Below are 18826 nucleotides of genomic sequence, written 5' to 3' on the forward strand. Positions count from 1 at the left end.
ATGGTGAATAGTGAAAACTACCAAAAGTTCAAAAACTATTCCACTGGTAGAATATTATTCACCCATTAAAAAGTGATGTTTATGTATGCAATCAGACCTCTAGAATCTAGATCATTTTATAGGAAATACATAGTTCAAAAATATATATTAAATGACACCACAGAGATATAACCAGCAAAATTTAGATTGTGAGAAACTGTGTAAACAACAAGTAAATTTGCAAAGGAAAAAAAACATGGAGGGTCAACCTGCAGATTAAGAAGAGACTTAAAAAGATACATCAACCAATCATAACATGTGGTTCTTATTTGGATCCTAATTTTTAAAAAAACTATTAAAAATGTTAAGACATTTATGGTATATTTGGAAATTTGAATACTAATTATTTGATGATATTAAGGAATTATTGTTATTTTCAGATGTAATAATAGTATTGTGGTTATGTTTTTTAAAAGTCCTTATGTTTTAGAGATACAAACTGAAACATTTATGAATGAAATGATATAATGTCTTGGATTTGCTTAAACATTATGCAAGGTAGGTGTGGATGGATAGGACTGGCCATGGTTGATGGTGGTCAGGGCTCGATGATAAATACATGGGGAGTTGTTATTCTGTTCTATTTTTGGTTTATGTTAAAACTTTTCAATAATATAGTTTTTAAAGGTTTAAAATATAATCCTCACAAAGATATTTTCATGTTATAAAGATATTTTCATGTTATAGAAGGAGCCTAAAATAGTCAGATGAATGAAATTCAGTGTAATATCAATCATGTGGAGAAAGAATCAAATAGAAAAACATGAAACAGGGTCAGCTCTGGTGGCCTAGTAGTTAAGTTCAGCGCACTCCACTTTGGCAGCCCAGGTTTGGTTCCCAGGTGCGGACCTACACCATTCATCTGTTAGTGTCCATGCTGTGGTGGCAACTCACATACAAAAAGAGGAAGATTGGCAATGGATGTTAGCTCAGGGCAAATCTTCCTCAGCAAAGACAAAAAAAAAGAAAAACATGAAACATACCAAACTGTGGTTGTCTTTGGTGAAATTATGGCCAACTTTTTCTGCTTTTCCATACTATTTAAATTTCCATAGCCTTTATTACTTTTATAATCAGAAAAAATAATTTTCCACTTTCTATGGTTAGAACTCTTTTAGAAACCTAACTGGAAATAACTTAAGCAAAAAAAGGATAGTAAAATGGCTTATATAACTGGAAAGGTTGAGGTTTGGAGCTAGATACTAAGGCTCCAATTACACCATCTGGGCTTTGTCTCTTTTCTCACTTCTACTGGTCTCTTCTTGGCTTCATTCTATACATTCACCATGTAACAAGTAAGTTGGCTACCAGCAAGCCCCAGACTCATATCTCTCAGTTTAGATACCCCCAGTGGAAAGGGATTCTTCCTATGGTCGTATATTAGTCCCACAGAAGATGCTGGTTGGTCCTGCTTAGGTCATATACCCATCCTGAAACTTGTTGTTATGGCCAAGGTGATGAATACTTTAACTATTCCAGAGCACACGCTCACTCCTGCTTTGGCAGGAGGGTACAATATTTAACAGCCCCACTAGGACCACATGGAATAGGAAAGGAAAATATGCTGGGTAGACAAAAACTAAAAGTCGCTATCTGCTCCCTTATGAGATTGTTAGGATAATTCATTGGGATAGTTAATGTAAAAACACTTTCTAAATTGAAAAGTTCTGTGCAAATATGAGCCAATTTTTTAGTCTGATTCTGTTAAATCAGATTATAATGAGATCCTCAGTATGTGCATATGTCAATCTGTCAGTTTCCTTCATTGTAAGTAATGAGAATAGGGCTGGTGGTCATCATTTCATACTTCCCAATTTTAAAACTGTAGGAGATGCTCAGTAACCCAGGTGAATACATTTCCTAATGTAAAAGGAGAAAAGGGGGCATTATTTTGTACCTTCTAAGCAGTAAACTTGGAAGAGGCTCCAAATAAGAATTATTCATCAGATTTTCCTTCCTTTTACAAAAAAAAGTGTATTGGTAAATGAATAGTGATGGGGATTTAGTGCACTTATGAGCAGAAGCATCAGTTCTTTTGCACATATTGTTGCAAGTTAACATGTTGATTTTCAGAACCGCTATATTCAAAGTCCTCCTCTTTTCATACATGTAAATGCAGTAGCACTGAATCAGTATAAAATCTCTAAGGCTGATTTATCTACAAGGTCATTTATAGTCTTAAAATATGCTTTGCAATGATTGCTACTTTGCAGACTAATAAAAGAGCTGCTACTATTATTGGTCCAGTTTAATAAACAGCTCTGGAAAACTGTTTAATGGACTGAAAAGATGAAAGTAACTTCTTAAGTGTTATTGTCAGGGCTGGTACTTTTCATAACAGAAAGCAATTAGATTCTCACTGTTTGTTATACTCTTAGTGGTGATAGAGTTTTAAAAAATAGAGAACCTACAGTTGGCATTCAAGTTATAACAGGAGTGTCTGGTAGCATCATCTTATCTTCTGAATCCCTGCATTCTGGTGAATATGGCTCCCTAGTACTTTAAGAAGTGCTGCTTTTCAAGAATGCAGAGGTCATGATAGATCATTTCAACTATTGTTAGACACTCTAGACCAGTAAGAATGATCAAATAATCATTTTCATTCATCTTTCTTGAAAAATAGCATCAGAATAACCAAAAGAGAAGAGAATCACAAAAATAGCTGATTATTCGGGACTAGATCTAAGGAAATTGTTACTTGAGATGCTTTACTCAAACCTATGTTGTGTTTGCTTGTTTGAGAGGTCTCAGCCTGTGTTTGATAAGATTTCTCTTTGAAAGTGAAGATGTTGCCAGCCCATGCAGGTTGATAACACACATTTCTCCCTACATCTAGCTACGTGGTGAACATAGGTCTGATCGATAAGCTTTGTGGCTGCTTCCTCTCGGTGCAAGGCCCGGTGGACGAGAACCCCAAGATGGCTACATTTCTGCAGTATGCCACAAGACTCTTACACGGAATGTGCACCCTGTGCTTTGCTGTCACCGGAAGGTAAGGCCTCTATTTGATGTCAGTCTGGACTCAACTTTTGAAACATCTCTTGAATTTTGCCCATCTTGGGGTCATTTCCTAGGGATGCAGGTGGTCATTAGGCCTCTTTTCCTCTTTGCCCTACCTCTGTCCTTATTGGTTTCCCATATTGAGACTTGTCTTATATTTCTCATTTTCCCTGCCTACCTGCTCCTGTCAGAGTCTTCTTTCTTGGTGTCATAAAGATAACTATCATTGCTGAAAGAGACCTTAGAGGTCATCCAGTGTCTCTTCCACTGTGATGCAGAGGAATTAAGTGATTCTCCTTAAGTCAGTGACAAAGCCTAGCCCCTCAGCCAGGGCCTCAGTGCAGTACAGCACAGCCTCACAGTGCCCATGATCATGTTCACATCTTTCAATTACAGCCTCCTAGGTTTGTTTATTTTCCCCTTTGTCTCTCTTCCAAGCTTCCTCCATGAATAAGGGAAAGCAGCCATGCAAAAACAGTAGCTCCCTGAAGTCACACATGACCCATGCATACGATTATAACCAATGTGCTAGGGACTCTACTGCCCTGGTTGGCTCTTTAGACCCCCAACTCCAGCCCATGGACTGTCCTCAAAAACAATAATTTTTTAGGAGGGGCAGAACCCTCGTGTTCTTTTCTCTCCCCTTCTACCACGTAAGAATCATTTGCAGTAGTGACACAGTGCTCCTGGTAGGAATATGACATATCCCTCAGGCATATTGAGGCTGATCAGTGAAATAATTTTCTTACAATTCTAAACAGCACTATGTACAAATTATGTATTTTTTTAGGGATTTGTCAAGAAGAAAACTAATTATTTGAAACTTTTAAAGTCTAACTGCTTAAAGAAATATCCATCCATATGCAATGTACACAGAATGCAGTGACTATATTCAGAATATTTTAAAGGAGAAAATTTGTTTTCTAAAATGAACATCCTCAACATTTTTTAGTCTGTTATGTGTAGGACCCCTAAACCCACCTATTCTTTCTTACTGTTACCCAGTCCCTCCACTCCCAGTCACCCAATCCCTCCACTCCCAGTCTTTCTAGGAAGATTAGGACTGTCTGAGTGTCAGGGAAGCCAAGCGTGGCCTGTATTCAGTGTTCCAGTTAGTCTATTCCTTCTAGGAATGCAGACAGAGCCTACCTTGAGGGATTAGATGAGAACTAAGGAAGTGGCTGTTTATGGGTCTGTGCTAAGTAACATCGGGTGGTACCACACTAGAGAGAGACCGGCAGCAGTAGCAGGGCTCATCTGGGGCATTGGCACCTGCTAGCTTGGACGCTGCCATGCCGCCCAGCTGGTTCCTGTGCAGTAGCCACGCTGCTCCCTGGGAGGTATCCTCTCACCCAGGAGATCCCTTCTGACACTGGCTCTTTTGTATACACAGCATTATAAACCTGCCAGCATCTCAAGTCTGTCACCTGTACTCTTTCCTTGAATCCAGATGAATATCACACACATAAGCATTTCCATATGTGATTGTTGTACAATTCGTGGGCTTTAGCTTTCACTTGCACACAGATTCACTCACTTGAAATCTGTGGAACTTGAAAGAAGCTTAAAGGTCATTCACAGCCACTCATTTTTATAGAGAAAGCAACTGAGCCAAACTAACTTGAATTAGGACCCAAGAGTCCTACCTCGGTGCTCCCTTCTACACATTTGACTTTATATTATTCAAAATATAGGAGCATATATTTAATTTCTTTGAAGATTTTCTCAATTACATAGATAGAAAACAAGATCCTCTTCTCGTTAACACACACAGTCATGTCCTTGTCCGGTAGACATTGACTGGGCATCTGCCCTGTGCCAGACACAACACTAAGCACTAAAGATACTGCCCTCAGAGAGCCCAGAGTCTGGTGTGGGGTCAGACTTGTAAACTAATAGCTACAGCATAATAGCTGCAGCGGAAGAGAATGTGCACAGGGAAGGAAGTAAAGCAGTCCCAGAGGAGGTCAAGAAGGGCTTCAATGGACTAAATCTTAAAGGATCCAGGAAGACAAGTGGAGGGAAGAATACAGTTGAGAAAAAGGGCATAATATGTGCACTGTATGATATAGCAGATGTTATTAGTGCCTTTGGCCCACCTGCCAGTGGCTACCTGTATTTCTGTGCCTGAGGATAGTCTCCGGACAAGTAGCTATTTGTTAGAAGTGCAGGAATGTTAATACCCTCCAACAATAAATTAGTGGATAATATCCCAGCTCCCCTAACCTTCAGTGGGACAATCCTGAAGTGTGTTCTGTACACTCTCTCAGAGGGAGCCCAGTGGTAACCTGTTCATTAATACATCCTTGATTGGCTTTTCTGCCTTCCCTCTTTCCCTTCTCTCCTTCCTCACAAATAACCTACTTGCACCCAGATCCTTATTTCAGAGTCTGCTTTGGGGGCAACCCCAAACTAACAGATATGGATATAAAAGACATTGTCTCATGTTCAGTGTGATGTAGTTGTTCAATAGGGTGACTGTGAAGATTGGCAGGAGATGAAGTATTAAAGGAGCTCCATAAATGTTAGCTCTTGGGAGTCTGAAAGGGAGACAAGAGCTCAATGTGCTACACTAGAGTTGTGGAAAGCCACGCAAGTTGTTTAAGAGGGAGTAACAGGATCAAATTTCTGTTATAGAATGATCACTCCTGGAAAGTGTGGAAGTGACTGGAATGGCATGAGCATAGAGGCAGAAGAAATAGTAAAGAGGCTCTTGTATGATCTAAGTGAGAAACGTTGGGGGCCTGTGGGGACAATGGGAAATAGAGAGGAGCAAATACATTAAGGGGAGACAGAGTAAATGTAAGGGAGGTGGCATAGAGCTTGATGAGGAGGAGGTAGAAGGACAGGAGGAATCTAGAATGACTCCCCGGTTTCCGACTTGACATTTTTGAATGGTAGATTATATAGTCTCCAAATTAGGGAATATAAGCAGTTTTCCATAGCGGACATATGAGTTTGGTCCTATACATGCCTAAGGGTTATCCAAGTAGACCAAAGTGTATATATATATATAAAGTTTATATATAAAACCATGGTTTATATATATTTATATAAAATGAAGTATAATTGTTTCCATGTACCTATACAATTGGATTTTAAATAAATGAATGATTAACTCATGGTGGTTTTTAAGAATTCTTAATCCATTTTTTCCCCAATATAATTTCCTTCTCCAACCTCAATTGCTCAGCAAATTACTATTAGTAGGTCTTACTGCAAATGCAGATTATTCTAGAAAAAAGGTCCAGGTGGTTTCCTGGCTTAATTTACCTAGGAAATTCTTAGCAGTATCAGAATTAGCAGTATCTTGGCTGCTTCTCTGAAAGAGAAGAGAAAAATGACCCCTGATTACTGTTCTTCCTCTCACCCTTCAGTCTTCCAACATTTCCTGAACACCACCAAACCACAAGAATCCAGGGAGTTTTTTCTACCTCTTCAGATTTGTTTACCTCTGATATTTACACACCATTTCATACTGCTTCCCATTTCTTTGTGGAAATTATATTTCTAAACTATAAACTACAGTGACTTGTTGAAAGCACTTTGTTACATGTGTTAAATAGAGTTTCTGTGCAAGGTCACAGCCGTATCTGGGGAGAAAGGTAGTATGGTTGTTGTTATATTGGAGTAACTCACATAATGCCCGTTTGGGCTATCGAGAGAAGCCAGCCAGAGCCAGAGAGTCCAGGAAGGCTTGTCCTCGAAGTCCTTTTGTGACCGGCAGGAATAAAAGACAAAGAGGAGCCAGAGAGGCCTTCAAAAATTGCCTCTTGTGAGCTGGCAGACCCTGAGATAAAGTACACTAATTGGTAGTGCAGGGCTTTGAGTAAACACTTTGCAGTCTGCGGTGGCCTGCCCTTTGTGATGGTGATTACAGCAGGTCTGCCTTTGCACTGCTCTCCTATTGTACCTTTAATCTTCTAATTTTTACCTAGGTTTTCTGAAAGACAATTTGGGTGTCACAATTTCTGCTGTCAGTCTTTGCCTCAGTGTTGGGGAGAAAGGCACTAACTGATCATTTTTGTGCCAGGCTTGGTTTTGAACAATGAACTTGCATTTCTTTAAGTAAAAATTGAAATGGTAATCTCTGGTGAAAGGATTAATTTTATGTTAGGATTACTCCAGAATTTTAATAAGAGAATTGTTCACAAACTATAATTCTTAATCACTTAAACAAAATTCAGCAATCTGTAATAGGACTTTCAGAAATGCCTATTTCCTTGGCCTTTACTTTTACCAGTTTTCCATTCTTGGTCCTACAAGAAGTAAAGAGAAAAGGAGAGTTTTCACATCTCAGGGCAATAATTCACTGAGGCCCCCTTAAGATGCTGGCTCCTTAGCCAAACTAATAGGATCAAAACAGTAATGAGTGATTATAAATTACAGCCAACACAGGGCTTTCACTTAATCAGCGGTCATTTACTAGATTCATAGCTGTACTAGGCACTATAGCGAGAGGGCCAAGAAGCAGGCCCACAGTAAAAGAATTTACAATTCTTATGATTGCACAGAAGAAAGATCGGAGCTTGTAAAACCTAGCTAATTCTGATTGGTTGGAGATGACTATTCTGAATTTTAGAATATTTTTACACAGAAAAGTTTGTTGTTACATGTATTTGTGGGTTTCATTTTCATCTATAAACTACACCAGCAAAATGGGTACTGGCCAAGATCCCTGAGAATCTGTGTCATAAAAAGATAAGAATGACTTGTAATTTAGCCCATTAATTATGTGGATATAGATGAGTGTTTCTCAAGTGTTTAAGGGTGCTTGAAAACCATTTGTTCAAGCAAAGGTAAACTTTAACTCTGCCTGCCTGAAGTATTCATTCATTCATTAAACAAATATTTATGTAGCACTTGCTCTGTGCCAGGCCCTGTGCTAGGCTTGGGAGAAAGCAGAAATGACTCAGACTTCAAAGCCTGGTAAGCTAGTAGAGGAAAGAAGATGCATATACAAATATCCATGGTGTAAGGCAAAGAGTGATACAGAGGAGAGAAGATAATACGCGAAAAGCACTTAGCACATTGCCTGGTACGTAGTAAATGCTTAATAAATATTGGCTACTATTATCACATCATCGTCGATGGAATTCATAGGAGGGAGAGATCACTCTTAGTTGTAGAAATTAGCTGCTTTCTAGAACAACTAAAACTTAGCGTGGGCCTTGAAAAATAGAGTTAGAACATTCAGAGTTGAGGAAAAGGTAGACAAATAGCATAAGCAAAGACATCAAGCAGAAAAATATGAAGAATGAATAGACTACTTTCCCTGGATTTTGAGATGTGTGTAGTGGTGATTTGAGTGCCTTGCAGATTGTTATGAGGTTCAAATGAGATAATAAATGTAAAAATACTGTGTGAACTATGTAAATGATTTGCTGAGATGTGATGGTGGCAATGGTGTCATTAAAAACCTTTGATGGGGGAAGTGACATGCTAAGAACCACATTTTGGGAGCATTAATCAGGTATCCTGTGAAGAATGTATTAGAGAGGAGGAAGAAAGTGGAAGGGACCATTAACAGTCATCTGAGAAAGAGGGAAAAGGAATGGAAAAGAATTTTTTTAAATCCTCTCATAGTCTCTCTTTTTATGTATAGTAGCACCAGTCTCCCAGGTATCAGGCTCCAAACATCATCATCTCTATTCATCTTTCTTCCTTATACCCCGGATCTAATCTGCTGTCACATTCTGTTGACTGGAAGGAACCTTACAGTCACCATAATCCAGTCTTCCATTCAGGTTTGAATCTCTTCAATAACCTAATCCAGTCTATATTTGAATATCTCCATTGACAGGGAACTCATTACTTACTAAGGGAGCCTATTCTGTCATTAATCAGTTTTAATGCTTAAAAAGTCTCTCCGTATACCTAACTGTAATCTGTCTCCCTACTGTCACATAGTCCTACTTGCTCCTTGGCAACATACAGACTATTCTAACTTTGCTCTTCTCCCTGAACTTCACTGGTCTCATCCTACCATATATTCTCCTTTGCTTTTCTTCTTGTTCCAGTTACGATGGTTATGTAACATATTACCCCAAAACTTAATGCCATAAAAAAACAATTTACCAATCTCTCAGATTCTCTGTGTCAGGAATTCTGTCAAGATACAGAAAGAATGGCTTATCTTTGTTCCACGATGTCTGGGCCTCAGTGGAAAGACTTGAAGGCTGGAGGTTGGAGTCATCTGAGTGCTTGTTCACACATGTCTGTGGTTCATGCTGGCTGTTAGCTGGGGACCTTTCCATGTAGTCTTTCTGCATAGGCTGATTTGGGCTTCCTCACAGCATAGTGGCAGGTTCAAAGAAGGAGCCTCCTGACAAGTAAGAGAGCCAGGTGGAAACCACATCACCTTTTATGACCTAGCCTCAGGAGTTGTGCAACATCACTTTGACTGAATTCTGTTTGTTAAGGCAGTCACAAAATCCTGCCCAGCTTCAAAGAGAGGTGAAATAGCCTTTACCTCTTCATGGGAAATATAAAAGTTCTAGAAGAGCATACTGGACCAGAAATATTGCTATGGTTATGTTTGAAAAATACAATCCGCCACATTCCAACCTACCCTAAAGATAAATGTGTTCCTGGTATCCTGTTATCTGTCTTCTATTCTCTCTGCAGTCTCATATTTGTCTCTTGGCATCGTCTCTGTTAACTCCTAAATCTTTTGTTGTCATTAGCTACTGTCCTTGGACAAAAGACCTGCTGGTATTGGGAGATAGGGAATGAAGTAACTGTAATAGGATTAAGCAAGTGGAACCAAAGGAAGTAACATTTGTTGAGCACCTTTTATGTGCCCGGGGTAAGTGCTCCTTATAAGTTACCTCCCAGCCAGTGCTGCCCACACTGTGCAAGGGAGCACAACAGCCTCTAGACTGATAAGGAAGGGTGACTGTCCGCATCCTTCAGATCTGGGAGGTGAGAGCATATAGGAGCAGGAACCTCTGGGCTGTCTCTGTATTCAGAAGTGGGTAAATGCTAGTATAGAGATTTCTGAAAGATTCATCACAACATGGAACATGGATAAAGAGAATAAATTAGTGGTTACCAGAGGGGAAGAGGGTGGAGGGGTTGGCAAAAGGGGTAAAGGGGCACATATGTATGATGATGGATAAAAACTAGACTTTTGGTGGTGAGCACGATGCAGTCTGTACAGAAACTGATATATAATAATGTACACCTAAAATTACACAATGTTATAACTCATTATGACCTCAATAAAATAATTTTAAAAAAAAGATTCATCCCAGGTGGTAATAAAGCCTTAGTTGACTTATAGGGATAGAAAGATGACCATTTCATTGCTACAATTCAGATTGTGTGTCTGCTATGTGGTAGGCACTATGCCAGAGAGAAGGAGCTGTTTGGGCTCTAGCCCACAGGGCCAAAGTTTAGGAACAGCTTCACTGACTTACCACTCCCAGAGGGGTTAGGGTGTGATGAAGGAAAACAGTCGATACAGGTGCAGGCTCACCAGGCTTAGGGCAACAGAGTATGTCCAGGATACACTTGCAGCTGGACTCTCACTGGCTCTAGGACTTTGGGGGCCAGAATCTCAAGAGGAAAACCCTTATGTAGTGTTGTGTTGAAGAGCACAGGTTTGGGAGTCAGAAAAATGTGGGGCCGGCCCTGTGGCTTAGTGGTTAAGTGCACGCACTGCACTACTGGCGGCCCGGGTTTGGATCCCGGGCGTGCACCAACACACCACTTGTCCGGCCATGCTGTGGCCGCGTCCCACATACAGCAACTAGAAGGATGTGCAACTATGACATACAACTATCTACTGGGGCCTTGGGGAGAAGAGGAGGGGGCAAAAAGGAGGAGGATTGGCAATAGATGTTAGCTCAGGGCCGGTCTTCCTCAGCAAAAAAAAAGAGGAAGATTGGCATGGATGTTAGCTCAGGGCTGATCTTCCTCCCAAAAAAAAATAAAAATGTGGATGTGGTTTCTGCCCTCCTAGTTCTGTGAGCAGTGGGCAGATTCTTTGGCTTCTCAAAGCCTATTTTCCTCACATTATAAAAGTGAATTTGATAATTCTTCCCTCACAGGGTTAGACAGGACAGGGACAAATGGGGACTAACACATCTGTCACCCTGACAAGGTCCTTTTTTAAATATATATTTATTATACCCCACCTTGTTGCAAAAAGATTTGAGATGGCTTACAGAGTATATACATTTTTTATTTTTAAAAAGATGAAAAAATTAGAACAAAAGAAAATATGTAGGAAAAAGTAAGTCAAGCCAGAAGTAAGTAAAGTTAAGGCAGAAACCATATTCATAACAAGGCCCTGATGGACATTTCTTCTTGGAATTCCTACTAGCAATTTCTACCAGAAACTTGTATTTAATATGCCAGATTCTAAGCTAATTGGCTTTCATCCAAAGTTGGCTGTTCCTCCTATTTTATTCTGTTCATAATTCTAGTCATCTGATCAGATTTTAAGACCCAAAACCTTAGTTATCTATAACTTCTGTCATGCAAATTCCAATCCAGTCCTATCCAATTCAGTCAAAGGGTTGCTTGCCTCAGGATTATGAGGTGGCACCTACTATTTATACCTCTTACTTGATAGTTGTCTACTTCTAATTTACTAGTTTCCTTGTCCTGTGTGTATGTTTTATGTCTTCAAATGAAAAGATTTCTCTAAAGAAAGAGACGAAATATCCTAGCAGCTCCCCCTCAAGCACCTAGCATCAGGCTAGAAACAAAATAAGAACTCAGAAAATAGCTGTTGATTGGCAGTTAGCAGATACCAGTGTGTACCATTGACCTATGCCAGGGCCCCATTTCTTGGGCCTACTCTTCATATAGGATGAAGGGCTGGGCACATCTCATGTTTTTCTGCTTTTTAGGTAAGAAAGGGATGTCCAAGGCCCTCTTTCCTTTGGCATGCTTTGCTGAGATGAGTTCTCCCTCCCTTCCTTCCATGGCTTTGGCAAATCTTTATTCATTAATATTTATTAAGCACTTGCTATCTGGTAGACACTTGTCAAGGTATTGGGGATACAACGGTGAACAAAACACCTGCTCTTATAGAGCTTGCAGTCTAACAGGAGAAAAAGACAATAAACCAATAAACAAATAAGATAATTTTAGCTAGTGATAGTGATATGAGAAAATAAAGCAGGGTGATATAGCAGAGTGACTTGGGCAGGGGCTTCTGTAGATGGAGTGGTCAGGGAAGGCCTCTGGGGAGAAAACACTGAAGCTGAGAAGGAACCCACCATGTAAAGATTATATAGCAAGTTGATGACTCCCAAATATCTGAAGGGGGTGTGTTCCAGAAACAGAGAAGGCAGTACACTGGAATGTGAATGAGCAAGAAAGAAAATGCTGGGAGATGAAGTCAGAGAAGTAAGGACCAAGAGATGAGGACAGAGAGAGTGGAAGTTTGGGTTTTATTCTAAGTGTGATGAGAGGCCACAGAAGGATTTTAAGCAGGAGGGTGGTATGATCTGATTACTTAAAAAGTAAAAAAGCTTCTGTTTACTCTGTGTAAAATGGATTAGAGGAGCAAGAATGGAAGCAAGAAAAATAGGTTAGGAGGGTACTGCAGTCACCATGCAGCCCCTGATATAACAGTGTTTTCCTCCCAATTACTCACCCAGCAGAAGCAGTTGCCTGTACTTGGCAATACAGCAGAGCTTCTGGCAGAGATCCTTCACCTGAACTGCCAAATCCTAAAGATAAGAGAAGCCCAAAATATCAGCTAAACTAGCCAAAATCAGCACAGGCCCCTTTGTTGTTTGCAGTGAGTATGAGAAAACCAAAGCCACAGAGGTCAGAAGTGCCCATCTGAGAGGCATTCTTGGACAGCAGCCCTAGTCTGCAATTCCAAGATCTAGGACTATATCCTGTTGTCAGTCACCCAGAGCTGCCTGCATTCTCACCTCATGGGCTCCTCCCTGCCCTTTTTTCTGTTCACCTTTCGTTGTCCCCAGACTGTCTTGAGCCCGTCACCTCTTTATCTTCTACATTCTTGAGCCTCCATTTAGACCTCTGCTAGAGCCCAGAGTTTCTTAGTGCCTCACTCTTTATCTTCCATTCTCATTGGTGTCCTCTTGGTCTTCCTCTTTCTTCAGCCTATTCCAGGTTGTTGATCCCAAACAGCAAGGATGTCTATCTCTTTTCATCATCTATCACTTCTCTTCCCAGAAAGGTTTCCTTCTGAAAAGTTTCTCTTTGATGAGCCGGCCCCGTGGCTTAGTGGTTAAGTGCACACGCACTGCTACTGGCGGCCCGGGTTTGGATCCCGGGCGTGCACCGACGCACCGCTTGTCTGGCCATGCTGAGGTGGCATCCCACATACAGCAACTAGAAGGATGTGCAACTATGACATACAGCTATCTACTGGGGCTTTGGGGAGAAAAAGAGAAAAAAAAAGGAGGAGGATTGGCAATAGATGTTAGCTCAGGGCCAGTCTTCCTCAGCAAAAAGAGGAGGATTGGCATGGATGTTAGCTCAGGGCTGATCTTCCTCACAAAAAAAAAAAATTTCTCTGTGAGTTCAATTGAAACTCATAATCAGGTATTTTGAAAATCCTCCAAAGTGTAAGCCAGCCTCACTCTGTCTAATATTCTCACTCTTGAATTGTCCCTATATTTTTCTTTCCTCTTCTCTAAAAAAATGTCCAGACTATCACATAGTGCTTACACATACATCTTTTCTACCTTGAGTTTTCTCCTGCTCTCACATCTACGCTAAGTCATCCCCATTCCCTTCAACAGGGCTCCAAATTAGATGTGCATTAAACAAGCTATTTTTAACATCTATTGTATACATAAAATATAGGGTCGGGGCGCGTGTGTGTGTGTGTGTGTGTAGGAGACTATAATTTTCAAAGTAGATTCACATCTGTTACAACATCTCAGGATTGAACAGAATCTTGGACATCATCCTGTCCCATGCCAAGCTGAGTTTTGAGTGCCCTCTGCCACTTCAGTGGTTGTGATCCTCCACTTATTCCAGGATAGGGAAGAATGTAATACCTCACCAGCAGCCCATTTAACTTTTTGGTGTTTTAATTTTAGAGAAATTTTCGTAAGTTTGTCTAATATCTGCGTTCAGGTAATGTCCTTCCTCTGGGGTCATAAGTAACAGTGTAATACCTTTTCTGTTTGAAGATAACCTGTATGTCCTCCAGTTCTGAGATAAATTTCCCAATTCTTTCAAATATTCCTCAGGTGACGTTGTTTCCAGATACTTTTACCACACAAATCACTTTCCTTGGGAAGTTTCTGATACATCAGTGTCCTGAATGTAGTACGGCACCCAGTGCTGGACCCAGTACTTCTAGAGTAGTTGTACAGTGTGGTAGAGTAGGACTAAATCTTTCTGGTTGTGTACATCATACTCCTGTTAATTCAGTCAAAATTGAATTATATTCATTGGTAATCAAGCAACACTGTTTCCTCATTTGAAGTGTAAGGCAGCTAATTTGCTAAGTCTTTTTCCCCACTTATCGTTGAAAGCTGTATTTCAGTCCCCTGTCACTCACCCTCTTCCCATCCTAAACATATGCAGTTAGTTTTTATAATCTAAAAATAGGATTTAACGGTCAGTTCTATAAATTTCATCCTTTTTTTAGTCTTTATTTATTTATTTATTTTTGTGTGTGTGAGGAAGATGAGCCCTGAGCTAACATCTGTTGCCAGTCCTCCTTGTTTTGCTGAGGAAGATTGGCCCTGGGCTAACATCTGTTCCCATCTTCCTCTACTTTATATGTAGGATGCCTGCCACAGAATGACTTAATGAGTGGTGCGTAGGTCTGCGCCAGGGATCCAAGCCTGCGAACCCCGGGCCGCTAAAGTAGATCATGCAAACTTAACCACTATGCCAGCGGGCCATGCCAGTCCTCATTTATTTTTAACTAAACTTTTTTATTGATTACTTCTTCTTCTTTGAAATTGATCTTCATTTTGCTTCTAGGACACCACACTTCCCTGGTTTTCCTCCTACCCCACTGGTTTCTGTTTTTCAGTTTCCTTTGCCAATTTCTTCTCATCTCCCCAACTTCTAAATGTTGGAGTATCCCAAGGCTCAATCCTCAGGCTACTATCTGTGTTCATTCACTAGATTAGCTCCTGGCTTTAAATACCATCTATGTGTTGATGACTCCCAAATATCTCAAGCCCAGACCACCCCTCTGAACTCACACTTGTATATTTATTCAGTCATTCAACAGATGTTTATTTATTGGCTACCATGTGTCAGACACTGTTCTAAGCCCTGGGGACAAAACAGACAAAAATCTCTATGCTTGTGAATCTCATTTTATCCAATTTCCAATCCAGCATCTCCACTTAGATGGTCTAATAGGCATCTTGAATTTAACAAGTTTAAAACTGAGCTCCTGGTTTTCCTCCTCAGACATGCTCTATCCATGCTCTTTTCCATTTCTATAAATGGCAGCCCCATTCTTCTGATTACCCAGGCCAAAAACCACTGAGCCATTTTTTACTCCTCCTTCCCTCACACCCACGTTCAATCTATCAGGAAATCCTGTTGTCTTTTCCTTATGAATATTTTCAGAATCCAACCACTTCTCACCACATCCATGGCTACCATCCTGGTTCATCCACCATGATCTCTCACTTAGATGATTGAAACAGCCTCCTAATTGGCCTCCCTGCTTTCACCTTGGGTCTTCTAAAAACTTTTCAACCAGTTATCTATAGTGATTATTTTTAAACCTAAGTCAGATTACATGCCTCCTCTGCTCAAAACCTTACAGTGGCTTTTCATCTCATTCAGTAAAATCCTTCCAGTGTCCTTACAGTGGTCTATAAGACCCTACCTGATCTTTCTGTTCCCTCTCTGACCTCATCTCCTATTATTCTTCCAGTCACTCAACCTGCTATAGCCACACTGGCTTTCTTGCTGTTTCTTGAACATGTCATGTGTGCTCCCAGCTCCAGGCCTTGGGACTTGCTACTCCTCTGTCTAAAACACCCTTGCCCCAGATATCCACATGGCTTCCTTCCTCACTTTCTGTAGAATTCTGCTTAAATAACACCTTAGATAGGGCTTCCCCAACTACCCTATATAAAATAGTATTGCACACACACACCTACTTCTTCATTCCCCAGCTATATCCCCTGCTCCTCTATAGCACTTAGCATACCTGACATACTATATATTATGTATTATATTTACTTGTTTGTTTGTTATATCTTCCCATACTAAAATGTAAGCTTTATGAGGAAAAGGGCATAGATTTTACTGCTGAATCCCAGTGCCTAGATCAGTGCTTGCCACAAAGTAGGTCCTCAGTAAATATTTGTTGAATAAATGAATCATGAATGAATATCCCCACTGTGGTAGGCAGAATAATGCCGCTCCTGAACACTCTACCCAACAACAACAAAATACATATTCTTCTCAAGTGCACCTGGGACATTTTCCAGGATAGACTAGATGTTAGGCCACAGATTAAGTCTCAGTAGATTTAAAAAGATAGATATCGGGCCGGCCCCGTGGCTGAGCGGTTAAGTGCACGTTCTCCACTACTGCCAGCCCAGGTTCGGATCCTGGGCGCGCACCGAGGCACCGCTTCTCTGGCCATGCTGAGGCCGCGTCCCACATACAGCAACTAGAAGGATGTGCAACTATGACATACAGCTATCTACTGGGGCTTTGGGGAAAAAAAAGGAGGAGGATTGGCAATAGATGTTAGCTCAGAGTCGGTCTTCCTCATCAAAAAGAGGAGGATTAGCATGGATGTTAGCTCAGGGCTGATCTTCCTCACAAAAAAAAAAAAAAAAAAGAAAGATATCATACAAAGTATCCTCTCCAACCATAACAGGATGAAATTAGAAATAAATAACCGAAGTAAAACTAGAAAATTCACAAATTCATGGAAATTAAACACCACACTCTTAAGAACAAATGGATCAAGGAAGAAATCACAACAGAAATTTGAAAACTTAGAGATAAATGAAAACAAAAAAAAACATATCAAAACTTACAGGACATGGTAAAAGCACTGCTAAGGGGGAAGTGTATAGCTGTAAACATTTACATTAAAAAACAAGAAATATGTCAAATCAGCAACCTAACTGTACAATTTAAGGAACTGGGAAAAGAAGAACAAACTAAACCCAAAGCTAGGGAAGGAAAGAAATAATAAAGATTATACCAGAGATCAGTGAAATAAAGAATAAAATAAAAGTAGAGAAAATCAATGAAACCAAATGTTGGTTCTTTGAAAAGGTCAACAGAATTGACAAACCTTCAGCTAGATGAACTAAGAAAAAAAGAGAGAAGACTCAGATTACTAAAATCAGAAATGAAAATGGGGTGTTCACCTTGGCAGCACATATACTAAAATTAGAATGCTACAGAGAAGATTAACATGGGCCCTATGCAAGAATGACCCATAAATTCTTGAAGTGTTCCATATTTTTTACAGTTATAACACAGTATTATATACTTAAAATTTACTGAGAGTAGATTTTTAAGCATTCTACCAAAAAAAAAAAAATTAACTGTGAGGTAATGGATGTGTTAACTTGATTGTGGGAATCATTTTACAATGTATACGTATATCAAATCATCATGTTGTATACTTTAAATAGGTGACAATTTTATTTGTCAATCGTACCTTAAAGCTGGGAGAAGAAAAGAAACAAAAGTGGGGACATTACTACTGATTCTACAGAAATTAAAAGGATTATAAGAGAGTACTATTAACAGTGTACACCAACAAATTGGATAACCTAGATGAAATGAACAAATTCCTAGAAGCACAATACCTACCAAGACTAAATCACAAAGAAATAAAAAATCTGAATAGACCTATAACTAGTAAGGAGATTGAATCAGTAATTTAAAATCTCCAAACAGAGGAAAGCCCTGGACCTAATGGCTTCAGTGGTGAATTCTACCAGACATTTAAAGAAGAGCTAACACCAGTCCTTCTCAAACTTTTCCCAAAAATTGAATAAGAGAGAACACTTCCTTAACTTGTTCTGAGGCCATCATTACCCTGATATCAAAGCCAAAGGCACTATAAGAGAGAAAATTACAGACTGATATCCCTTATGAACAATGATGTAAAAATCCTCAACAAAATACTAGCAACCTGAATTCAGCAGCATACTAAAAGGATTATGCACCATGATCAAGTGGGATTTATTTCTGGAATGTAAGAATGATTCAGCATATGAACATTAATTGCAGTAACAGAATGAAGGGAAAAAACACACAATCATCTCAATTGATACAAAAAAAGCATTTGACAGAATTAAATACCCTTTCATGATAAAAAACACTCAAAAAACTAGGAATAGAAGGAAACTACCTCCACATAATAAAAGCCATATATGAAAAACCTATAGGGAACATCATGCTCAATGGTGAAAGAATGAAAGCTTTTCCTCTCAGGAACAAGGCAAGGATGCCCACTTCCATCATTTCTGTTTAACATTACTAAAAGTTTTAGCCAAAGCAATTCGGCAAGAAAAAGAAAGAAAAGTCATCCAAATTGGAAGAGAAGAAGTAAAATTATCTCTGTTTGTAGATGATAAGATTTTATACAGGCATACCTTGTTTAATTGCACTTCACTTTATTGCACTTCACAGATATTGCATTCTTTACAAGACCCCCCACTAGCAAAAAGGTTATGACTTGCTGAAGCCTCAGAAGATGGTTCGTATTTTTTAGCAATAAAGTTTTGGGGTTTTTTTTATTTTGCTGAGGAAGATTCACCATAAGCTAACATCTGTTGCCAGTCTTCCTCTCTCTCTATTTTTTTCCTCCCCAAAGCCCCAATACATA

General features: G+C 39.7%; 1 protein-coding gene and 1 non-coding gene across 6 annotated transcripts in view; both read left to right on the forward strand.

Moving 5' to 3' along the window:
- The window catches only part of SCAPER (S-phase cyclin A associated protein in the ER), a 440234-nt gene that overhangs the window by 378713 nt on the left and 42695 nt on the right, over positions 1-18826 (forward strand). For all 5 annotated transcript variants that reach the window (XM_058542151.1, XM_058542150.1, XM_058542152.1 and 2 more), the window contains one exon: positions 2876-3031. In XM_058542151.1, the coding sequence (XP_058398134.1) occupies positions 2876-3031 (156 nt within the window). The remainder of the gene's footprint in view (positions 1-2875; positions 3032-18826) is intronic.
- LOC131406697 (U6 spliceosomal RNA) lies at positions 17347-17453 on the forward strand. Its single transcript, XR_009220323.1, has one exon. It is a non-coding gene; the product is annotated as a U6 spliceosomal RNA (small nuclear RNA).

The sequence above is a fragment of the Diceros bicornis genome, chromosome 5, assembly GCF_020826845.1.
Source record: "Diceros bicornis minor isolate mBicDic1 chromosome 5, mDicBic1.mat.cur, whole genome shotgun sequence".
In the NCBI taxonomy this organism is placed as follows: domain Eukaryota; kingdom Metazoa; phylum Chordata; class Mammalia; order Perissodactyla; family Rhinocerotidae; genus Diceros; species Diceros bicornis.